The sequence below is a fragment of the Danio rerio genome, chromosome 9, assembly GCF_052040795.2.
Source record: "Danio rerio strain M-AB ecotype USA chromosome 9, GRCz13ab, whole genome shotgun sequence".
In the NCBI taxonomy this organism is placed as follows: domain Eukaryota; kingdom Metazoa; phylum Chordata; class Actinopteri; order Cypriniformes; family Danionidae; genus Danio; species Danio rerio.
In genome coordinates this window covers 10,418,423-10,437,461 of record NC_141029.1, presented here as the reverse complement: position 1 = coordinate 10,437,461, position 19,039 = coordinate 10,418,423, and the positions used below count along the sequence as shown (strand labels likewise).

General features: G+C 33.8%; 1 protein-coding gene across 1 annotated transcript in view; it reads right to left on the bottom strand.

The window, feature by feature from the left end:
- Positions 1-33: 33 nt before the first annotated feature.
- Positions 34-19,039, bottom strand: part of nxph2a (neurexophilin 2a) — a 30,491-nt gene continuing 11,485 nt past the window's right edge. The window contains exon 3 of the mRNA XM_087267506.1: positions 34-2,031. Within this exon, the coding sequence (XP_087123632.1) occupies positions 1,273-2,031 (759 nt within the window). The 3' untranslated portion in view covers positions 34-1,272. The remainder of the gene's footprint in view (positions 2,032-19,039) is intronic.

The following is a 19,039-nucleotide window of genomic DNA, read 5'->3' as shown; positions in this document are numbered from 1 at the left end:
CTGTATTGAGAGGTTCAAGTAACTAAGTAATCCTTGAAAGGCAAAATACACACAATTTTATAGTCACATTTATACACTATCCACAAAATTGTACACAGGATCATAAACTAAATACAATGATAAACAGCTATCTTTGTGTCAACATGTACTTGATGATAATGCTTGTGTGTCGAGACAATTAGAGTACCAGTACAATTAATTATCCACTTCGATTAGAACTGTGATCCAAATCGCTTGCTCCTGATATGATAAGAATTAAATCAGTGGCCAAAATCTGTTTGGCAATCACACAAACATACACACACACATATGGAACCTGAGAATTCCAGTTCTGATTAACAGACTATGGTATTTCAACTGGTTCATTGCGACACACTGACACACTATAAAATGTGCAAACAATAGTGAATCCTTTAGGTGATCTCTAGCTACAGTTTTTGCAGTACATCAAGGTCGACTCACACAATGTGCGTTTGCATAAACGTATATTTACTCCTGAAACATCTTCACTTTGCGAGCACACAAAAAAGTTTAATTCCACTCCAAAGTCACTGGCATGAATAGAGGTTTTGCTACATGACTGACATGCTAAATTTCAGTTTTTGGCTTCAGTCCCCTCTGTCATGGTTTGTAAGTGAAATTTCCCACTATAATTAATGTTAATTAGAGCCTGGAAATGTGGATCTCTGTGGCGAGACCATGACAAAGGGTTGTTAACCGGCTGCCAGATTCACTAAATCCACCTGTCCAATGAATTGTGCTCTCGTGAGACATCACAAATTACTCTTTGAAATTATACACAGATCTCAATTCACACATAGGGCTTTTGTGAAATGCGAAATGAGGCATTTGTGTGTGATGTCTTTGCCCCGTGATTTAACCCATTCGCACTTATCTTGACAACTGCTCAAACACACACATACACACTAACACACACATAAACCTTACAATAAAAAGGTGTTTCACGTTTATATTCTATCCTTTGTAGGTCTCGGAATTTATTAGCTTGACAATTAGCGAAAAAGATGGAAAAATTCCCAATCTAACTTCTTGGATGTGGGATGTTTAAAGCCACGAGAGAGAGAAAAAAAACAAACCCAAATCAGTTTTGCCATCAAACGAACGTCACGACTGCCGTATCGCAAAAGGCAAAGGCAGAGGTTGAAGCACATGCCAGTAGTGTAGCCTAATGCGAAACATCTGGATTTATTTTAATTGCTTCTAAATCAGATGAAACACATGGTGAGGATGAGATAAGTCGTTCTCACTGTTTTAACCTGTGGATGCGTATGGCGTGTCGCTGTGATAGTTATAATCTGGACAGATTTTCTGCACCAGTTTATAGTCAGTGCTGTAGAAGGCGATGTAGATGCATATGACTTTGAAGGGCTTAGAGCACAGCCAGGACACGTGGCTTTGGGTGGACTCTTGGTAGCACACGTTGGATGGGTCATAGCTACAGTGTGAAGTCTTTTTGCTGCGGTCCGTCTTCTGGTACTCGATGCGGCAGTTGAACGATTTCGTGTCTTTTGTCTCTAGGGTGGACTGCTGGGCGATCTCAAACTCCACCACCTTGGAAGGTGGTACCAGACTGACCGAGACGTTGCCTAAACCTGTGGAGTTGTGGCGGAAGTAAACGCTGAACGTGCCATTACCGTGGTCCACAATCTTGCCTGTTATGAGGAGATTCAGTTTGACAGTCTTGATGTTGGAGTTGAAATCTCCCCAGCCGAACATTTTTTTAAACTTGCCCGTTTTCACGATGGGTCTGCGTTTAGTCCTGCTCTGGGTCTCTCGGACATCTGTCTGGTTAGATAACCAGTCCCAGGAGTCCTCGATGTTTTCTAAATACGCAATCTCCCTCCTGTTGCTCTTGAACCCAGGGGATCCGCGGGCGAATAGGCGCAGGGGGTTAAGAATGCGAGGACTGGCGCTTTTAGGGGAGGGTTGCTCCTCGTTTTCTGCCTCGCCCCAGTCCACAAGACCCACCTCTGGAATATGAACTCGTCTGCATGTGACCTTCCAGCAACACTGGACAAAAACACAAATACACAAATATGAGAATTCATAATATTGCTTGTTTTTAGGTAATATTAACCTATAATCAAATAGTTCTATTAGATTGTTTTGTTTTCAGCAGCTTTTGATTACTTCAGAATTAGTTTTTCCACATTAGTTTTTCAAATATTAGTTTAAGATTTTAAAACTTTCAATCAAAAAATTATTGGTGTATTTGACTTTCTCAAATTAACGCATGTCTTTTGAAGAAGACTGAAGTGGATAATACGTTTTATGTCAAATCAGAGGTCAGCCAAGAAGTTGTTGACAATTCGCATTTAGCAGCCACCGTAAGTCGATGTTTAAAAATTTTAAATATTTTTGTTACAAAAACACATCGATCTACTTCATGGTGGCGTATGAGATTTATATGCTTTTGGGAGCTTCAAAAAGGCACTCAACACCATTATAGAACATGGATACAATTTTAAAATACTCACACTGTGTTCGTCTGACAGAAGAAAATCAAAATAAGTAATGGGTGAGTAAATTATAGGGTAATTTTAATTTTTAGTCAACTATATGTGTTGTGTATATATATATATATATATATATATATATATATATATATATATATATATATATATATATATAATGTTTTTTTTTTTTGATATCTTAGTTTTGTTTAAATATTTTGCTTATGTCTGGTTTGTTTACATGGTAAGAGTGTGGTTTGAGACCTGTAGTGCATCCAGCCACCAGGGGGCGATCAAACTACTATATAGTAAGTGAAAATGAGTAATTAAAAAAGAAGCATGTCCAACTCAAAGGAGTAAACAAGAAGTACAACTTCCAGCAAGATTCGGAAACGAGGACATAATGGATGTTTTACAACTCCATCCCATGAGATCCACAAGCATTTATGAACAGCAATGAAACGATGCAACTAAAGCTGGTAGGTCAGCTGAAAGGACTTCCCTTCTGTACAGGCTATGTAGTTTATTTACAACATTCAAGTAATGATTTAAACACATTCAATTTATAGCACATAGTAAGTGAGGTCCATCCCTAAAGTTTACTACAATATTGAATCTTCAATATTGTCACTGGCAGCAAAATCAATGTTATAGTTTATGCCCTTGTCAAAAGAGGAGTAAGGCGTACACACCAATTAAAAAAAAAAAAAGAAAATAAGAATTTAACATGAAATATGATACATTTAAACATTAACCTCCACAGAGGTAAAAGAAAAAAGTTTCAAATAATAATAATAAAGAACTTAAATTACTGCTGTAAGATTAAATAAAGTCAACCCTAATATTCCTGATTTTTGTTTAAATGCAATAAGATACAAGGAACATTTTTTCATTTTATGTGGGAGTGTGAGGAGGTACAAACATTTTGGGGAAGAGGTGACTCAATATATTTCACAATTTATTTCCATTCCAATTCCTTTAAGACTTGGATTATGTAAATTGAATATGTATAAAGGCCGTTGTCCTTTATCTCCTAAAGAGAGAAAATTAATTGATTTATGTTTAGTACAAGCAAGGCATTGTATTATTATTATTATTATTATTATTATTATTATTATTATTATAGTATTTATTATAGTATTTTTTATTATTGTTTATTTTTTATTTGTATTTTTTAATAATTATTTCATTTTTATTTTCCCTATACCTGAGTATTGGGGGATGATTTATTGTAGACATGTTATACAAACAAACAAACAAACAAACAAACAAACAAACAAACAAACAAACAAACAAACAAACAAATAAATAAATAAATAAATAAATAAATAAATAAATAAATAAATAAATAAATAAATCCTTTGAAATCCTGGAATCACAGAGCACTCCACCCCATATGAAAAATCTATATTTAACCACTTTATAATAAAAACATGGTGAATGTAGAATACCTGGATAACGTTCATAATTGGTCAAAAACACAGACTGATTTTAAGACGCATTTAAAAACAAGATTGGATTTAGAATAGCAGGGATGCAGTTTTACCATGTGCTGTCTTTATTTGGCTAAACTATTATTCTAGCATTTTGAATTCAGCCTCTGTCTGAGTCAGTAAGTCAATGAATCATTCCACCAGTTCACAGTAAATCAGAAGTGAAACAAGCAGTTATCTTATGAGTGAGTCACTGAACCATTTATCATTTGTTAAGAAGCATTTCACATATCCAGATATGCTTACATACTTTATAGAAAGCAAAACAGTATGTGAGCTGATGTCAGGATTCATAGTATTCATAAAACAGTCAATGAAAGGTACCTGATTAACCTGCTACTTTTGGTGAGATTTTAAAATGCAGATTCTGATGTACACTACTATCCCATGAGGCTACAGATGATTAGATGGGATGTGAATAGCAGTAAACCAGTGTAACTCAAATTATAGGTCACTTAACTGTAAAAACATGGCAGATGCAGCACATCCGAATCCTCATCAGTACATCCAAATCATTCATAATCACATTTTTAACTGAAGCAAGTTTCAAATTAGTATATACAGAATGTATTCAATAAAAAAAAATCTGATTAACAAGCTTCCTGTAGTTTGTGATCCATGAGTTTTCATTTATTTCTCTTCTCTGTCAACTTGATGTTGAAAATTCAAAAACATTTTAAATTTTGAATTTGACATAAAAAATCAGGTAGCAAGATGCTGATACTTTTTGTTATTGTACATATGTACTGTATATTGTGTTATATGTGTTAGGGTAATTAGTCAAGTCAATGTACAACAGTGGTTTGTTCTGTAGACAATCTAAAAAATATATTGCTTAATAAAAATTATTGCTAAGAGGACTAATAATAGTGACCTTATAATGTTTTTTTATATATATATTTTTTTTTATTACAGAGGAAATTAAACAAATAAGACTTTCTCCTGAAGAAAAAAATATTATAGGAAATACTGTGAAAAATTCATTGTCACAGGAGGGCTAACTGTGAATTCTAGTATATATACAGTTGAAGTCAGAATTATTACCCCGCTGAATTGTTTGCCCCCCTGTTTATTTTTTCCCTGTTTTCTGTTTAACAGAAAGAAGATTTTTTTTCAACACATTTCTAAACATAATAGTTTAAATAGCTTATCTCTAATACCTGTTTTATTTTATCTTTGCCATGATGACAGTAAATAATATTTTACTAGATATATTTCAAGGCACTTTTATCCAGCTTAAAGTGACATTTAAAGGCTTAACTAGTTTAATTGGGTTAACTAGGCAGGTTGGGGTAATTAGGCAAGTTATTGTATAATCAGAAAAAATAGCCTAAAAGGGCTAATAATTTTGTCCTTAAAATGGTGTTTAAAAAAATAAAAAACTGCTTTTATTCTAGTCGAAATAAAACAAATAAGACTTTTTTTCCGGAAGAAAAAAATATTACCAGACTTCCTGTGAAAATTTATCTGCTCTTTTAAACATAATTTGGGAAATGTTTAAAAAAAGATTAAAAAAAATTCAAAGGGGGGGCTAATAATTCTGACTTCAACTGTATAGTTCTGACTGTAACAGTTGTCTGATTCTTGAATTTGATTGGCTAATGGCCGTGAGATATTAAAGTAATGTCAGCCTCTTCACTCTTGTGTATTACTTCACCCACAGAAGGCTACAGCAAGCAGAGGACTACAGTCTGACAAATATTGCAGCTGTTGGACAACATAATGTACTTTTGAGACTTTTTTAGGCGACAATATAATTGTTTAGATTGCATCTATGCAGTTTATTTTTAAGGACAGTTCCTATTTGAAATATTCATAATTTTGAAGATTCGGAGATTCGGTCAGCCTGCGATACTGAGCAGCAGAACATAGACTGTTGCAGTTCCGTTATAAAATGGTGACAAAGACCGCTAAAATAAGTCCTTAGGGGAGAAAAACAACAGATTGTTCAGTGTACATTTCCAACTTCTGGTGAACAAATCATCAGAACAGCTAAGTGACATCCTAAGTCAATCTCTCTTTATTGTATTTTGTATTGCTGTATTTATACCACAGGAACTGGTAGTGTTTGCTTTTCTCTGGCTTTTTCGGGCTTAATCATTGTGATCTCCCGATAGATAAACAGTTAAATATGGGAAATCTCTGTACACCCATGGCATTTCATGTCATTCAGCCTTACAATCTTAAAATGTGAGCAAAATCACGTTTCGACATACTTTTAGACATTACGCTAGAGAATCATTCAACTATCAGCTCTAAAGTGATGTTTGTGAATTAGTAATGGTTTCTGCTGTTCCGACAGTCAGCTGCAGATGTGAATGAGTGATGGAAGAAAGTAGTTCCTCTTGCAAAAGGGTTTTTAAAGACTCTCCGTGTTTAATTTTCTTTTTATGTACACAATTATGCCGTCAAACTGTTGTAAAAACACAATATTTCACTTGTAGCAAGGCTATATGACTGTATTTCATCACTGATGGGAAACTAAGCCACTTGGCCTGCGGCCTTGAGCCATTGCAGTGCCAAAATACAGCCATATCGTACTGCTACTCGTGTGATATTGCTCATATCTATACAGTTGAAGTCAGAATTATTAACCCCCCTGAATTATTAGCCCCCCTGTTTATTTTTTCCCAATTTCTGTTTAACAGATTTTTTTAAACACATGTCTAAACATAATAGTTTTAATAACTCACTTCTAATAACTGATTATCCAATCTAAATATTTTATCTTTGCCATGATGAAAATAAATAATATTTTACTAGATGTTTTTCTAGACACTTCTATACAGCTTAAAGTGAAATATAAAGGCTTAACTAGGTTAGTTAACCAGCCAGGTTAGGAAATTAGGCAAGTTATTGTATAATGATGGTTTGTTCTGTAGACTATCAAAAATATATATAGCTTAAAGGGGCTAATTTATATTTTTTATATATATATATTTTTTATATATATATATATTTTTATATATATATATATATATTACTTTATTATATTTGATTTTAAACAGGTACTTCATAAAGAAACATTCAACACCGTTGCTTTATTGCTCAGAGATGTTAGTTCATAATGGTACCACTTTAATTTGAGAACGCTCTTGTTGACGAGTAAAAACAGACAATACAGCTGTCAGTATGTCTAAAACGCAATATTAAACTCACACACTTTTAAAACTGTTTAAAAAAAAACTGCTTACACAATGTCATCTGTGCTGTTAGTACAAGTAGTATTAGCGCAGGTGTGATTTTCACAAATAACTCCATTTGCAAGGTATAATGTTAACAATCCTAAAATCTGTTGACTTGACTGTTAATTAATAATAAATCTGTTAATTAGATACATGTGATTAAAAAAAAACATGCAAATTATCTGCAAAAGTTTTTTTTTAAAGTGTAAACAACAAAATTTCTGCATGCACTGCAGTGTTGATCCTGTGCGCCGAATAACCTCTTTGCTCCAGGATTGAGTTCTGGTCCACTTAAGATAAAGTCTTAATAATTTGTAGAAATAAGCCAAACTAGTTTGGCTGGTAATTAGCACAGGCTGCCATCCTGAGGCACGGCTGAGAGGATCATTTGCTGAAGCAGATGTGAAAGTAGGGCTGTTTGAAATCGCACAGACGAGCAACCCTGTATTTTCCCTATAATTACTAATTTTGCTGTAAGCTTAACAGCAGCATATGAGTACTCACTCAGCAAAGGACTACATTCATGAAGACATTTCCATCTAAAACAGTCCACAGCGCATTAGCATTTCAGAGGCTGTGCTTTCTTTTTTCAAATATGGTTAAAATCGCATGTAAACAAAAACCTTTTCAGATTTAGACGTGTGTAAAATGTTGTTGTCAAACAGCATAACAGCTCGAGAACATCATGCATAAAATAATAAATGATGCAAAAAGTCAGTAACAGCCCAGTAATTTGAAAGTTCCCCGTATAATGTGAAATCAATGTGTCTCCCATGGATTGGAGGCTTTGTTCATTTATCATTCTTCACAAAACTTAATTAAGACGATACCTCCACGTAAAAACAGAGAGAGAGAAATGCAGTGTACGTGTCCATAATGAAAAAATGGTCTTCGAGTGAATCTCTCCAGCATCTTCTGAAAGTCCACTGCACATGATGGGAATGGGAAAAGAGAAATTGAGATTTTGGTCTGTGATGAAACATTTATTCACTTTTGCGTCCCCCTGGTCTTGTATGGTGTTCGGTAAACTAGAGCCCTCGAATCTCTGTTCTGGCTCCTGGTTTTGAGTTCATTTTTCATTTCGCAGACCTCAATGACTTGACAAGGAAAGATGAATACCATTCACATTTAGAGAAAATGCAGTGAGAGACATCTTCAGGTGAAGCAGGAAGGAGATGATAATGCTAATGTGGAAGCAGTTAAAGGATGATGAACAACTGGGGAAATTGCTGTGACAAGTGGAGGGATCACAGGCAAAATAAAACGCTTTACTGCCTTGAGAGGAAAACTTAAAAGGTTGTGCTGACAATCGCTCTCAATCCTTTCCCTCTCCCTCCCTCTCTCCTACATGCAGGGTAGCAGTCGTTCTGCATGCTTTTTTGATAATATGTTTGATGTGTAACTCAGGGCAAGGACTAAAACTGTGACTTTTGTAGAGGTACACAAGGTTTGCTTAGAGGAAAGTCTAAAGAAGACGTTAATTAAGACTTAACTAGTATTAAGGCTTAAGTCAAAAATTATAGCCAGATATTTACCTTCCATATTCTTCTTTCACAAATAGCAGTTTAATACAGTCAAGTCATTCTCCTTTCTTATTTTCTTTACATTTTAAGGGGTGTAAACCTGAACAATGGTCCCAGCATATTTTCCGTTTTACATTTTTAATTTCTATAGCTTCTGAGAATCCAAAAAGAGTCACATATTGATAAATGATGTTATGATAGCTGTTTTAACATGAAGCTATGATTGAATTGCCTTTTGTTACAGTTATGAAATTATTTGATAACAAGCAGCAAATGTTCATGTCGAGTTTGACCACTGAAACTGTCCAGATGGTATTTTTGTTTGTGGTATATTTGTAACTTTTCAATTATTGCACTAGCTGCAAAATGTTAAACCTAAAACCTTCGTTTGATGCTACTCAATACATAATTTCCTAAAATAATAAATATTTTATAAAGTTTTATAAATAACTGAAAAAGCTTCCGAAACCTGTGTAAATATACACTGTGAAGATAGTTAATTATTATTTATTTAAAGTTTAATCAAGTGATCTAATCATTTCATCTTAAATTTTAAATGTAACTGATGTAAAATCAAATCAAGCTAAATCTCATTTAACTTGATGAAACGTTGAAACGTGCATCTTATACTAACAATAAACAATTGGTTTGCTCTCAAATATATTAAATTCAATATATTCATAATATTAGGTTTAAAAACTGTGTAGTTAGTAATAGGGATGTCCCGATCAGTTTTTTTTTTTTTTTTTTTGTCTGTGTCATTTGATTTTAAGTATGGAACCCAATCCGATACTTCTATAACACATAAAAAAAGAATAATAAATGTTTCTTGTTTTTTATTTAATTCACCTTATTTTTAACATTCAACGACTCTGTTAACAAACAGAGCATTTCTGTGAGCTAAATAATAAAAAAGGTAAATAGTAAAAAAATTAAAACAGTAAATATAAAAAAAACTAATATAAAAACAAATAGCACCTCAACTTAAAATACCCGGCAGGCAATCCAAATTACAAATTACATATCTCACAGCTTGCTATAGCAATGGGTTCGTCATCAACTTTATAATACCTCCAGACCGCAGACATTCCGCTTTCAAGCTGCTTCCATGTTCTACTTCTTTTCAGCCCCATGTTCTTCAGTCTGCGACCCCAACCAGACCCCCGCCCCCATTAATAATAACAATAATTAATATTAGAGTGATTTCCGAATAAACATGTGACTCTGAAGCCTGGAGTAATGTAATCTTTAAAATCCCTGGAATTATTTATTTAATTAAATTATAAATATTTTTGAACAGCTATTTTATAGTGCAATAACATTTCCCAATTTTTACTGTATTTTTGGTGAATAAATGCATCCTTGATAAGCAGAATAAGCTTATTTTAAAACATTTTAAAATTGTACTGACCCCAACTTCTGACTGGTAGTGTATGTTGAAACATCTTTGAGCAACTAAACATGTCTTTACAGATTTCTTAATTATGATAAAATAATAAATTAAATAATACAATATATTATTAAAGCATTATTAATTTCTGTTCAAATAATTCTCACCTGAAATGTTTGTTTATACATATACTGTAATCTGTGTCATCAAAGCAGACATTCTATTGTTTCAAATACCTGTGATTTGATAACATTTTGTACAACGTGTCAGTCACCCACACACTAAAAACCTGATATATTTTGGTTGTGACAGCGTCATAATATGACATCCACAAAGTGAGAGAAGAATCAGTCTAGACGTTCATCTGTAATGAGCATTATGGAGCAAGCTGTCTGCCAGTCCCTGGGGTGGACATATCTTTTACGGCTTGACATAAAGGTAATTGCTGTGGTGACCAGAACCAGCCCTCTAGAAAGTTATTAAGAAGTCAGGGACATCTCGGCGGCGGATCATGGATGAGGATGCTGTTAAAATGCATTTCTGCACCTCTGATGGCTGTGATGGCTCTCCAGCCCCGGGGCAGGAATCTGTTTGGATGTCAGACCTGCACCTTCTTGTCATTTTCTGTCCATTTCTCTTTCTTCTGCTGTCGGCCTGTTTCTGCAGCCCCAGAGACTGTTTGTTCAGCAGGGTGGTACAGCTGTGATCCGTACCTCATTTTGAGAATTTACCTGCTTGAGCTCGACATTTTGCCTTCGTTTACAGTGATGGTTCACCTAAAAAGGGAACTATCATTGCTTTGAGCTATCATGACTTTTGGCCAGATTTGCTGTCTGGACAAATCAATGCTAGTTAACGAAAGTCAGACAGTGAACAGATACTGGCCAGTCAAGAGGTTTTTGTTCCCTTCTTGTTGCCTCAAGCAGTGAATCTGTCCAGTCAAAAGATTCTTTCTCAGCAAGAAAAATGTTTCTGAGAGAGTTTGTTGTGTTTGGGGACATTTTGAAAAGCAGGTAGTTTGTGATCCTCAAATTGTTTCAAGCTGTTTACTTTAGCAATGGAGACAAGATACTGTAATGCTTCAATGTTTACTATTTAGTAGACTGCTTTGGATGATTTTTATAAGGCTGCTATGATGCATTTAACGGTCATCAGCATCTTAAATCCTTTAAAGTTTTTAACATTTAGATTTTTAAATGTATAAACATTTATACATTTATTGTATCTTTTATATATTTGCATCAATTGTGTAAATATACACTGTAATTTGCTAATCTTTCATTTTAAATGTAACTGACTTTAAATGAACTCAAGCTGAATCTCATTTAACTTTAAATAGGTGGAAATGTTTAAACGAGTATCTTATAATAACAATTAACAATTGATTTACTCTCAAATATATTAAATTGAATATTGGTGATATTAGGTTAAAAACTGTGTCATTAGTAATATTAATATTTTAAGAAATAACATAAAATACTATTTCGAATGAAATTACTAATTTTACTCCAATCGTCAATGATCAGAAATTATTCTTTATGATGCATTTACTGGTCATCTGCATCTTCAATCCTTTAAAGTTTTTAATATTTAGATTTTTAAATAAATGTATAAACATTTATACCTATTAATGTATCTATTAAATTAAATCAAATTACAAAAAACAAATTACAGCATGTATTGTAAGGACTAGGGCTGCACGATATTGGAAAAATCTAACATTGCGATATATATATATATATATATATATATATATATATATATATATATATATATATATATATATATATATATATATATATATATATATATTTTTTTTTTTTTTGCGATTAATATTACCATATAAATACAATTTCACCCTATGACCTTATATCTCTATTTGGAAAGAATGTTAGGGATGTTTCTACAGTGAGAGTGCATCTCTATGAAATTTAATAAATAATCGATAAAACTTTTGGGGTCTGCCGACACATTTTCGTTGTTGTCTATGCTACTTGCAGTGCTTTTCTGTATTTGCATGTGATGTTTATATATTCATCCACATGTTTAGTCAGATGGATGAATTCATGTTGACTTTTTACATCACCATAAAATCTAATAAACAATTAGGGTTGGGCGATATTGCAAAAAACAATATCATCCAATCATATCATTCAATATAAATAATAATTGAATATTTTTTAACAATACATTTAGGTATATTGTAATTTTTTAGTCATTTAACCACTTTATTTTAATTTACCAGCATTACTAAGACAAATATTTTTAATAGTCGAAAACAAAAATATTTAAACAAAATATCTGATCTCTTAATAAAAAAACATTAAGTGATAAAGAGACTATTAAACTTGATAAATAAAAAAAGTGTGCAATGGTAATGTGCAAACGCTGAACAGTCAAAGCAAACTTTAAGGTAGATGAAAATCTGTAGAGTGTTAATAATAATGATATAGTAAACCTCTGTAAAAACTCTGTAAACAAAACAAATTATGACAATCAAATCTAAGCTTTCAAGTAAAGGGACAAAACATAATTAATCAGATACATATTACAACATTACAAATTGTAAAGTTGAATGACTTTATTACCCCCTATGCCAAAAAAAACTTTCAGATCAGGTGCTAGTGGCTGGGATAAAGAAAAGAAACCAAAAATCGCTCCCATCATGCAAGTCGCATGCCTCCATTGTAAATGAAAAACTTACACCCTAAGCTTATTGGCATTGCTTCTAAGGCATGCGCTCAGCAGACACATTTTAATAAAACTAAAGTGCTTCACACCTAAACTACATACCAAACTTTTTTTTTATTGTCGATATTGACAATGGTGTTCTGTCAATAAATATTGATAGCGATTTTATAACCCAGCCCTACAATCTATAAACTTTGTGGGGTTCCCGACACATTTCCGTTGTGGTCTGTGCTATTTGCAGTACATATCTGTATTTGCTTGTGTTGTGAGTATTTTCATGGATAACAATCTATAAAGAAAATTAGGAAAAAAATACAATTGAAATAAAGTGTTTTATCATTCCCCAAGTCTGGGTCAGTTGGCGTTTCTATATGGATATGTTAGATGTTGTTGTAAATGTTAGAAACTCATAAGAATATTTCCATTTTACTAAGGGTGTAACGATTTATCGTTGTACGATTTATTGCGATGCAAAAATGTCTCAATATGCATTGTGGCGTTATGACGATTTGATTACGATATGACGTCCGTTTTCTCTTATTAGTTGAGCTGTTTGCACGTGAGCTACGTTCCACCTGCTGTCGCATGTGAGTTCAGATTGCAGCAGCAGTAATGTTAGCAGACCAAGATGAGTGGAGTTATAATAGAGGATGGCCCATCCTCTCAAAATCAGACGTCTGGCAACATTTCGGTTTTACAGTCATTGCTTTAGACTCATCCGCTTTTTGACACGCATACTGGGTCAAACATAGCCGAAGTTTTAAAGTCTTCACAGTGATTTACATACTTTGCACAGCGACATGGATACCTCCTAATGGTGTTGAAAGAGTCACATACTGTATTTATAAGGTACAATTCACCCTAAAATATCATTCTGTCTTCATATAATGATGTATTGGCGGCCGCAAAATCACACATGACGTAAGCTGACCGTGAGCTGTTACTACAGAGGGCGGACTATGATAGACGCGTGCGTGTGCGTCCGCTTCAGTGAACAGAACCTGCAGGTTTAGACTAACAGGTAATAAAGTAGTAAACAACATTCAGTTTGTGGAACAGAGTGATCGTTCAGGAGCCGCATGGGAAGTATGAACAGCAGTGGAAATGAAACCGAAAGCGTACACATTATTTAAATAATCATATTGAATTTTAGAGTTATGATTACGAGCATGAACTCTTTTGATTACAGAGGTACACAAAAATGCACGTCAACATGATACACTTGATAGCGCCGACATCAGCAACGCCGAAGAAATAGTAAACCTGCCTAAACTGCTGAAAAGAACCACGACTGTCCTATGTAATGAAAAGACGGCCACCCTGTCACTCATCATGCCCAACATGAAGACAGCCATCCATAAAAACCTCTCAGACAGATACACATCAGTTCAGGATTATTTTATAGAACTGCTGATTACCCGGAAATGTAGATTGCACACACATAAACGCAAGTAACCAAGCAAAGCCTTAAGCTCTTACTGTTAAATTCAATTGAATTAAAAAATTTCAATAATATTTTATAAGAAGTTTTTAAATTGTTTTATTTTCCAGAGACAGTCCTGTTTAATTTATTTTCTTAAAGAAGGTTCAGTTTAACAAGTTGAAACAAAAGAAATACATAAAAAATAGTTTACTTGGTAATTATTTTTTTTTTTTTAATAAAATTTGCATTTCAGTTTAATTTTAAATTTTTATTCCAAATATCGTGATACATATCGAATCGTGAACAGTATATCGTGATACACATTGTATCGTGAGCTGAGTGTATCGTTACACCCCTACATTTTACTGTCAGGGGTGCATTACTTTTCAGCTAACTACATAATTTGTTTTTTTTTTTTTGTCCTGTGCTCTACTCTCTCTGTGTCTCACTTCAGTTAATCCTCATGACACCCCTGTTAGCTACCCCAGTGACTGTCTCCGCCCTCTTTTTAACCTGTTGACCCTTGTGAGTATTTAAGTTCTTAGACTTGGACGCATCAGAAATCGCATACTTCCCTATTATGTAGTGTGTGAGAAACAGTATGTGAGCCGAGTACTGGTCTATCTGAATTTATGGTATTTTTAAAAAAGGTAGTCAAGAAGTACCTGGTGGACCTACCACTTCTATAGTGCACAGCAAATGGATGCTACACTCACACATTGCTGGATGTGTGCATATTAATGATTGTGAGTGATACGTAACAGTTCTGATTTGTGTATTTTTCTGAGGACTTTTGTTTAAACATTTTCTAAACTCTTCTTCTATGTAATTCAACTATGCCTAGGTATATACAGTTTTTCATTCTATTGCACCCAAAACATGGGATCTGCCTCATTTTTAAATGTGCTCTTCAGTGCTCAGTATGGCTGAACAATATATATATATATATATATATATATATATATATATATATATATATATATATATATATATATATATATATATATATATATATATATATCTCGTTAGGAAAAAGCTTCAACAGAGAATGTACTTTTTAAAGAAAGTATTGTCTTTTAATGGTGTCAACACATTGTTGATCATGTTTTATAGTGCATTTATTGAGAGTATTGCAACATTTTGTGTAATCTGTTGGAATGGAAAGGCTTCTGAGGCCCGGAAGAGGTCACTGGGGAAGGTGGTAACTACAGCCAGTAAGTTGTTGGAAAAAACTAAAGAGCATTGATAGTATATACAAAGAAAGAGTACTAAATAAGGCTATCATGATTGTCAATGATGAAACATCCTTTATCAAACAACTTCCAACTGTAACCATCAGTAAACAAATATACCATAAAAAGTACCATGGTAAACAAATATAATTTATTCTACAAGCAATTGAGTTTTTTAATTCCTCCTCTCTCAGTAGCAGTTGATGGCTAGTAGACGGAATATTTATTTAGAGTAGGGGTATTATGTTTTTAAATCATTTATTTATCTATATGCCAGATGTGAATTGTCAGAAGTCTCTGTGAGTGTATGCTGCAATTGCAATTTCTCTACGAGGACAATTAAATGTGTGTATCCACAATAGTCACATCACAGTTTTTATTTTTTATTAAATATTCAAAAATAAAGATAATTATAAATTTATATACTTTAAAATATTTATACAACGATGACCATGTTATTTTGTTTAATTGTTCAATTTCTATGCTTGAATAGTGTTAGACGCTCCAGAACACTATACAGCACTGTTTTATGACTTTTATTTTTGCTGTCATATTTATATATGCTTGAATTTTTATTTTATTTTAGATGCACTACATTAAAACACTTGATGACCCCAGTGAATCTAAATTAATGAAATCTTTTCAAACAGAGCTATATTTAAATCATCTGTGCAAATATATTCATATCGCAATACATATCGCAGCAAACAAAATACTGCAATCTTTTTTCCAATACCGTGTAGCCTTAGTACTCAGTTTAATGTTTGGATATTTATCTTTGTCTGGCCCATTTCACATGACTGTGAGAAGCTAGCATGCCAGAGAAGATTCATATGGAGAGGAGAGACGGGGTTAAAGTTGTCTTGTTAACATGTTTCTATTACTTTTTTTTATAACTTTTCTGTTATCTAAAATTGTATGCAAATATCCTGAGAGTATGGTGAGAATGTAGAAAAATGAGTCACAATCAAAGTCAACTCAATAAAATGTCTTTCTGGGATATTTTTATGTGCTCTTAAAGGAGTTTCTGAATGTCGCTATTCTATATAGTTAAAATATGCAGAAAGCTAAAATTGGTCAGGAAAAATGTGGAAAAAGTTCTGTAACATGGCCAGAATATGAAAAAACAAGCTTCAAACACCTGTTGTTTCAAAGTCAACAAGTGTATGAATCCTCATATTGTCTTTGGGGGAAACCGGAACACTCTCAGGCAACCCAAGCAAACGCAGGGAGAACAACCAAACTCCACACAGAAATGCCAAGTGAGCCGAGGTTCGAACCAGCGACCCAGCAACCTTCTTGCTGTGAGGCGAAAGCACTGCCTAATGCGCCACTGATTTGCCCCTAAAATAATATATATATAGGATATTTTCAGTATGTCTGATAATATTTTTTTCTTCTGGAGAAAGTCTTTTTAGTTTTATTTTGGCTTGAATAAAAGCAGTTTTTAATTTTTTAAATACCATTTTAAGGACAAAATTATTAACCCCTTTAAGCTATATATTTTTTTGATAATCTACAGAACAAACCATCATTATACAATAACTTGCCTAATTACTGTAACCTGCCTAGTTAACCTAATTAACCTTGTTAAGCCTTTAAATTTGACTTTAAGCTGTATAGACGTGTCTTGAAAAATATTTAGTGAAAGATTATTTACTGTCATCATGGCATAAAATAAAATAATTCAGTTATTAGAAATGAGTTATTAAAACTATTATATTTAGAAATATGTAGAAAAAATCTTCTCTCCGTTAAACAGAAAATGGGAAAAAAATAAACAAGTAATAATTCTGAGACGTAATAATTCTGACTTCAACTGTCTATATGTATATATCTATAGTTATAGAAGTCAAACACCAAGCACCTCAGTATTTTAATGAGTGCCTTATAAACAACAAAAAAAAAAGATAAAATAAGAAAATAAAAAAACAATACAACACTCATTGACTTTTTTTTAAATACCGTAGATTTTTAAATAATATGATCATTATTGCCTAGTAATAGCTGTTTGAATGACAGCTGTTTCACTTTGATTACACACACACAGCCAAAGGATCATTATGAAGTGATTATATGAACTTAAAAAAAAGCACACACACACACATACACACACACACGCACACAATCACACACACACACACACACACACACACACACACACACACACACACACACACACACACACACACCAGCAAGTCTTGTTTATCTGTTTAAGTTTACATTACTATGCCTTTCTCTTGTCTTGCCTTGCCGTGTTTGACCTCTGCCTTGTCTGTTTGTTTATGCTGCTCTCCGCCAGTACTGACCAATCGTCTGTCCTGTGACCACAACTCTGGACTCACAGGTGCAATATAAAATTTAATTTAATTAAGCCAAAAGTCTTATTAAATACACAATATAAATCTAAGCCTAAAACATCTATTGTACTACACACATTTGAGCATTTTCCCTATATGCAAATCTTTTGTTTTAGCCAAGTTACTCGTGATTCAACCAAGCTGCAGTTTCTTGTTAAACAGCACTGAACGCGGCAGCAGCTGCCTCTCCATTACACCTGTCCAGCCCCCTGTTCCTCCCCAAAGTCTCTGTCGTTTTATTCCTATCTTTGTCTCTTTCTCTGTCTCTCCCGCTGTTTCTCCAGTGTGGTGTTACAGGGCATTTCATTTGTAATGATTCACACAAAGAACAGTTTCAAGAGAAGGCCCCAAAGGCCTGGAGGAGGCAGGTGGGGGCCCGAGTCCACACACGGCCGCAGAATAGATTGCTACCCTGATGGGTGAAAAAGCCGCATACCCGAAAGCCATCACTCTTAATCAAGAGCCGAGCTGCTAACAAATGGCAGGTGTTCAGTGGAGAGGATCAAAGACAGAAATCCTCACCCTCAGCCAAGCCCAGGTCTGATCACTAAACTGTACGCAGGACTGCATGTCTAATGCCATATAATCCCCACTGTCATTAGCACCTGACCCTTACAGCGCCAGACGCCCGTGCATGGCTGGCTCAGTCACCAGACCCTTAAATCATCCAGCCAGAACTGTAGCCAATCAGAGCTCTGGTCACTTCCAATGACTTGCAATTAAAGTGATGTGAGGCCAATGAAATGCATGCTTGAACATTTGTATGGAGCTCTGCACTTTAAATTTGAATTCGGAACATGTGAACAGTCTTCTTTATTGATAGCGTTCAGAATCACACATGTACCATCATATTATTTCAGCACTTTTCTGCTTAATAATATGATAAGGGCGTTATGGTGCAATTGTTATGGTGTCATTATACATGATGACTAAAAAGTGTTTAATAACATTACAGATTGTTACAACTAAATGTCTTAAAACAGTTTTCCCTAACAGGGATCCTCAGCATGCATTAAAACAAGCTAAAACTACTAAATTATATTTTTATCTAACAATATATTACTTTAATTCAAACTTTTTCTAAGAAGAACCACGGTTATCATGTTTTGTTTGTGGGTAAAAGTCAGGTAGCCTAAACCGTATTACAAACCTTATTTCTAGACCTTGAAAAGTCAATAAATCTTTATTGATGGAATACAAATCCATCAAGAAATTTTTATTGAAAATATATCCACTCAAAAAATATATATTTTTTACTCGTTTAAACT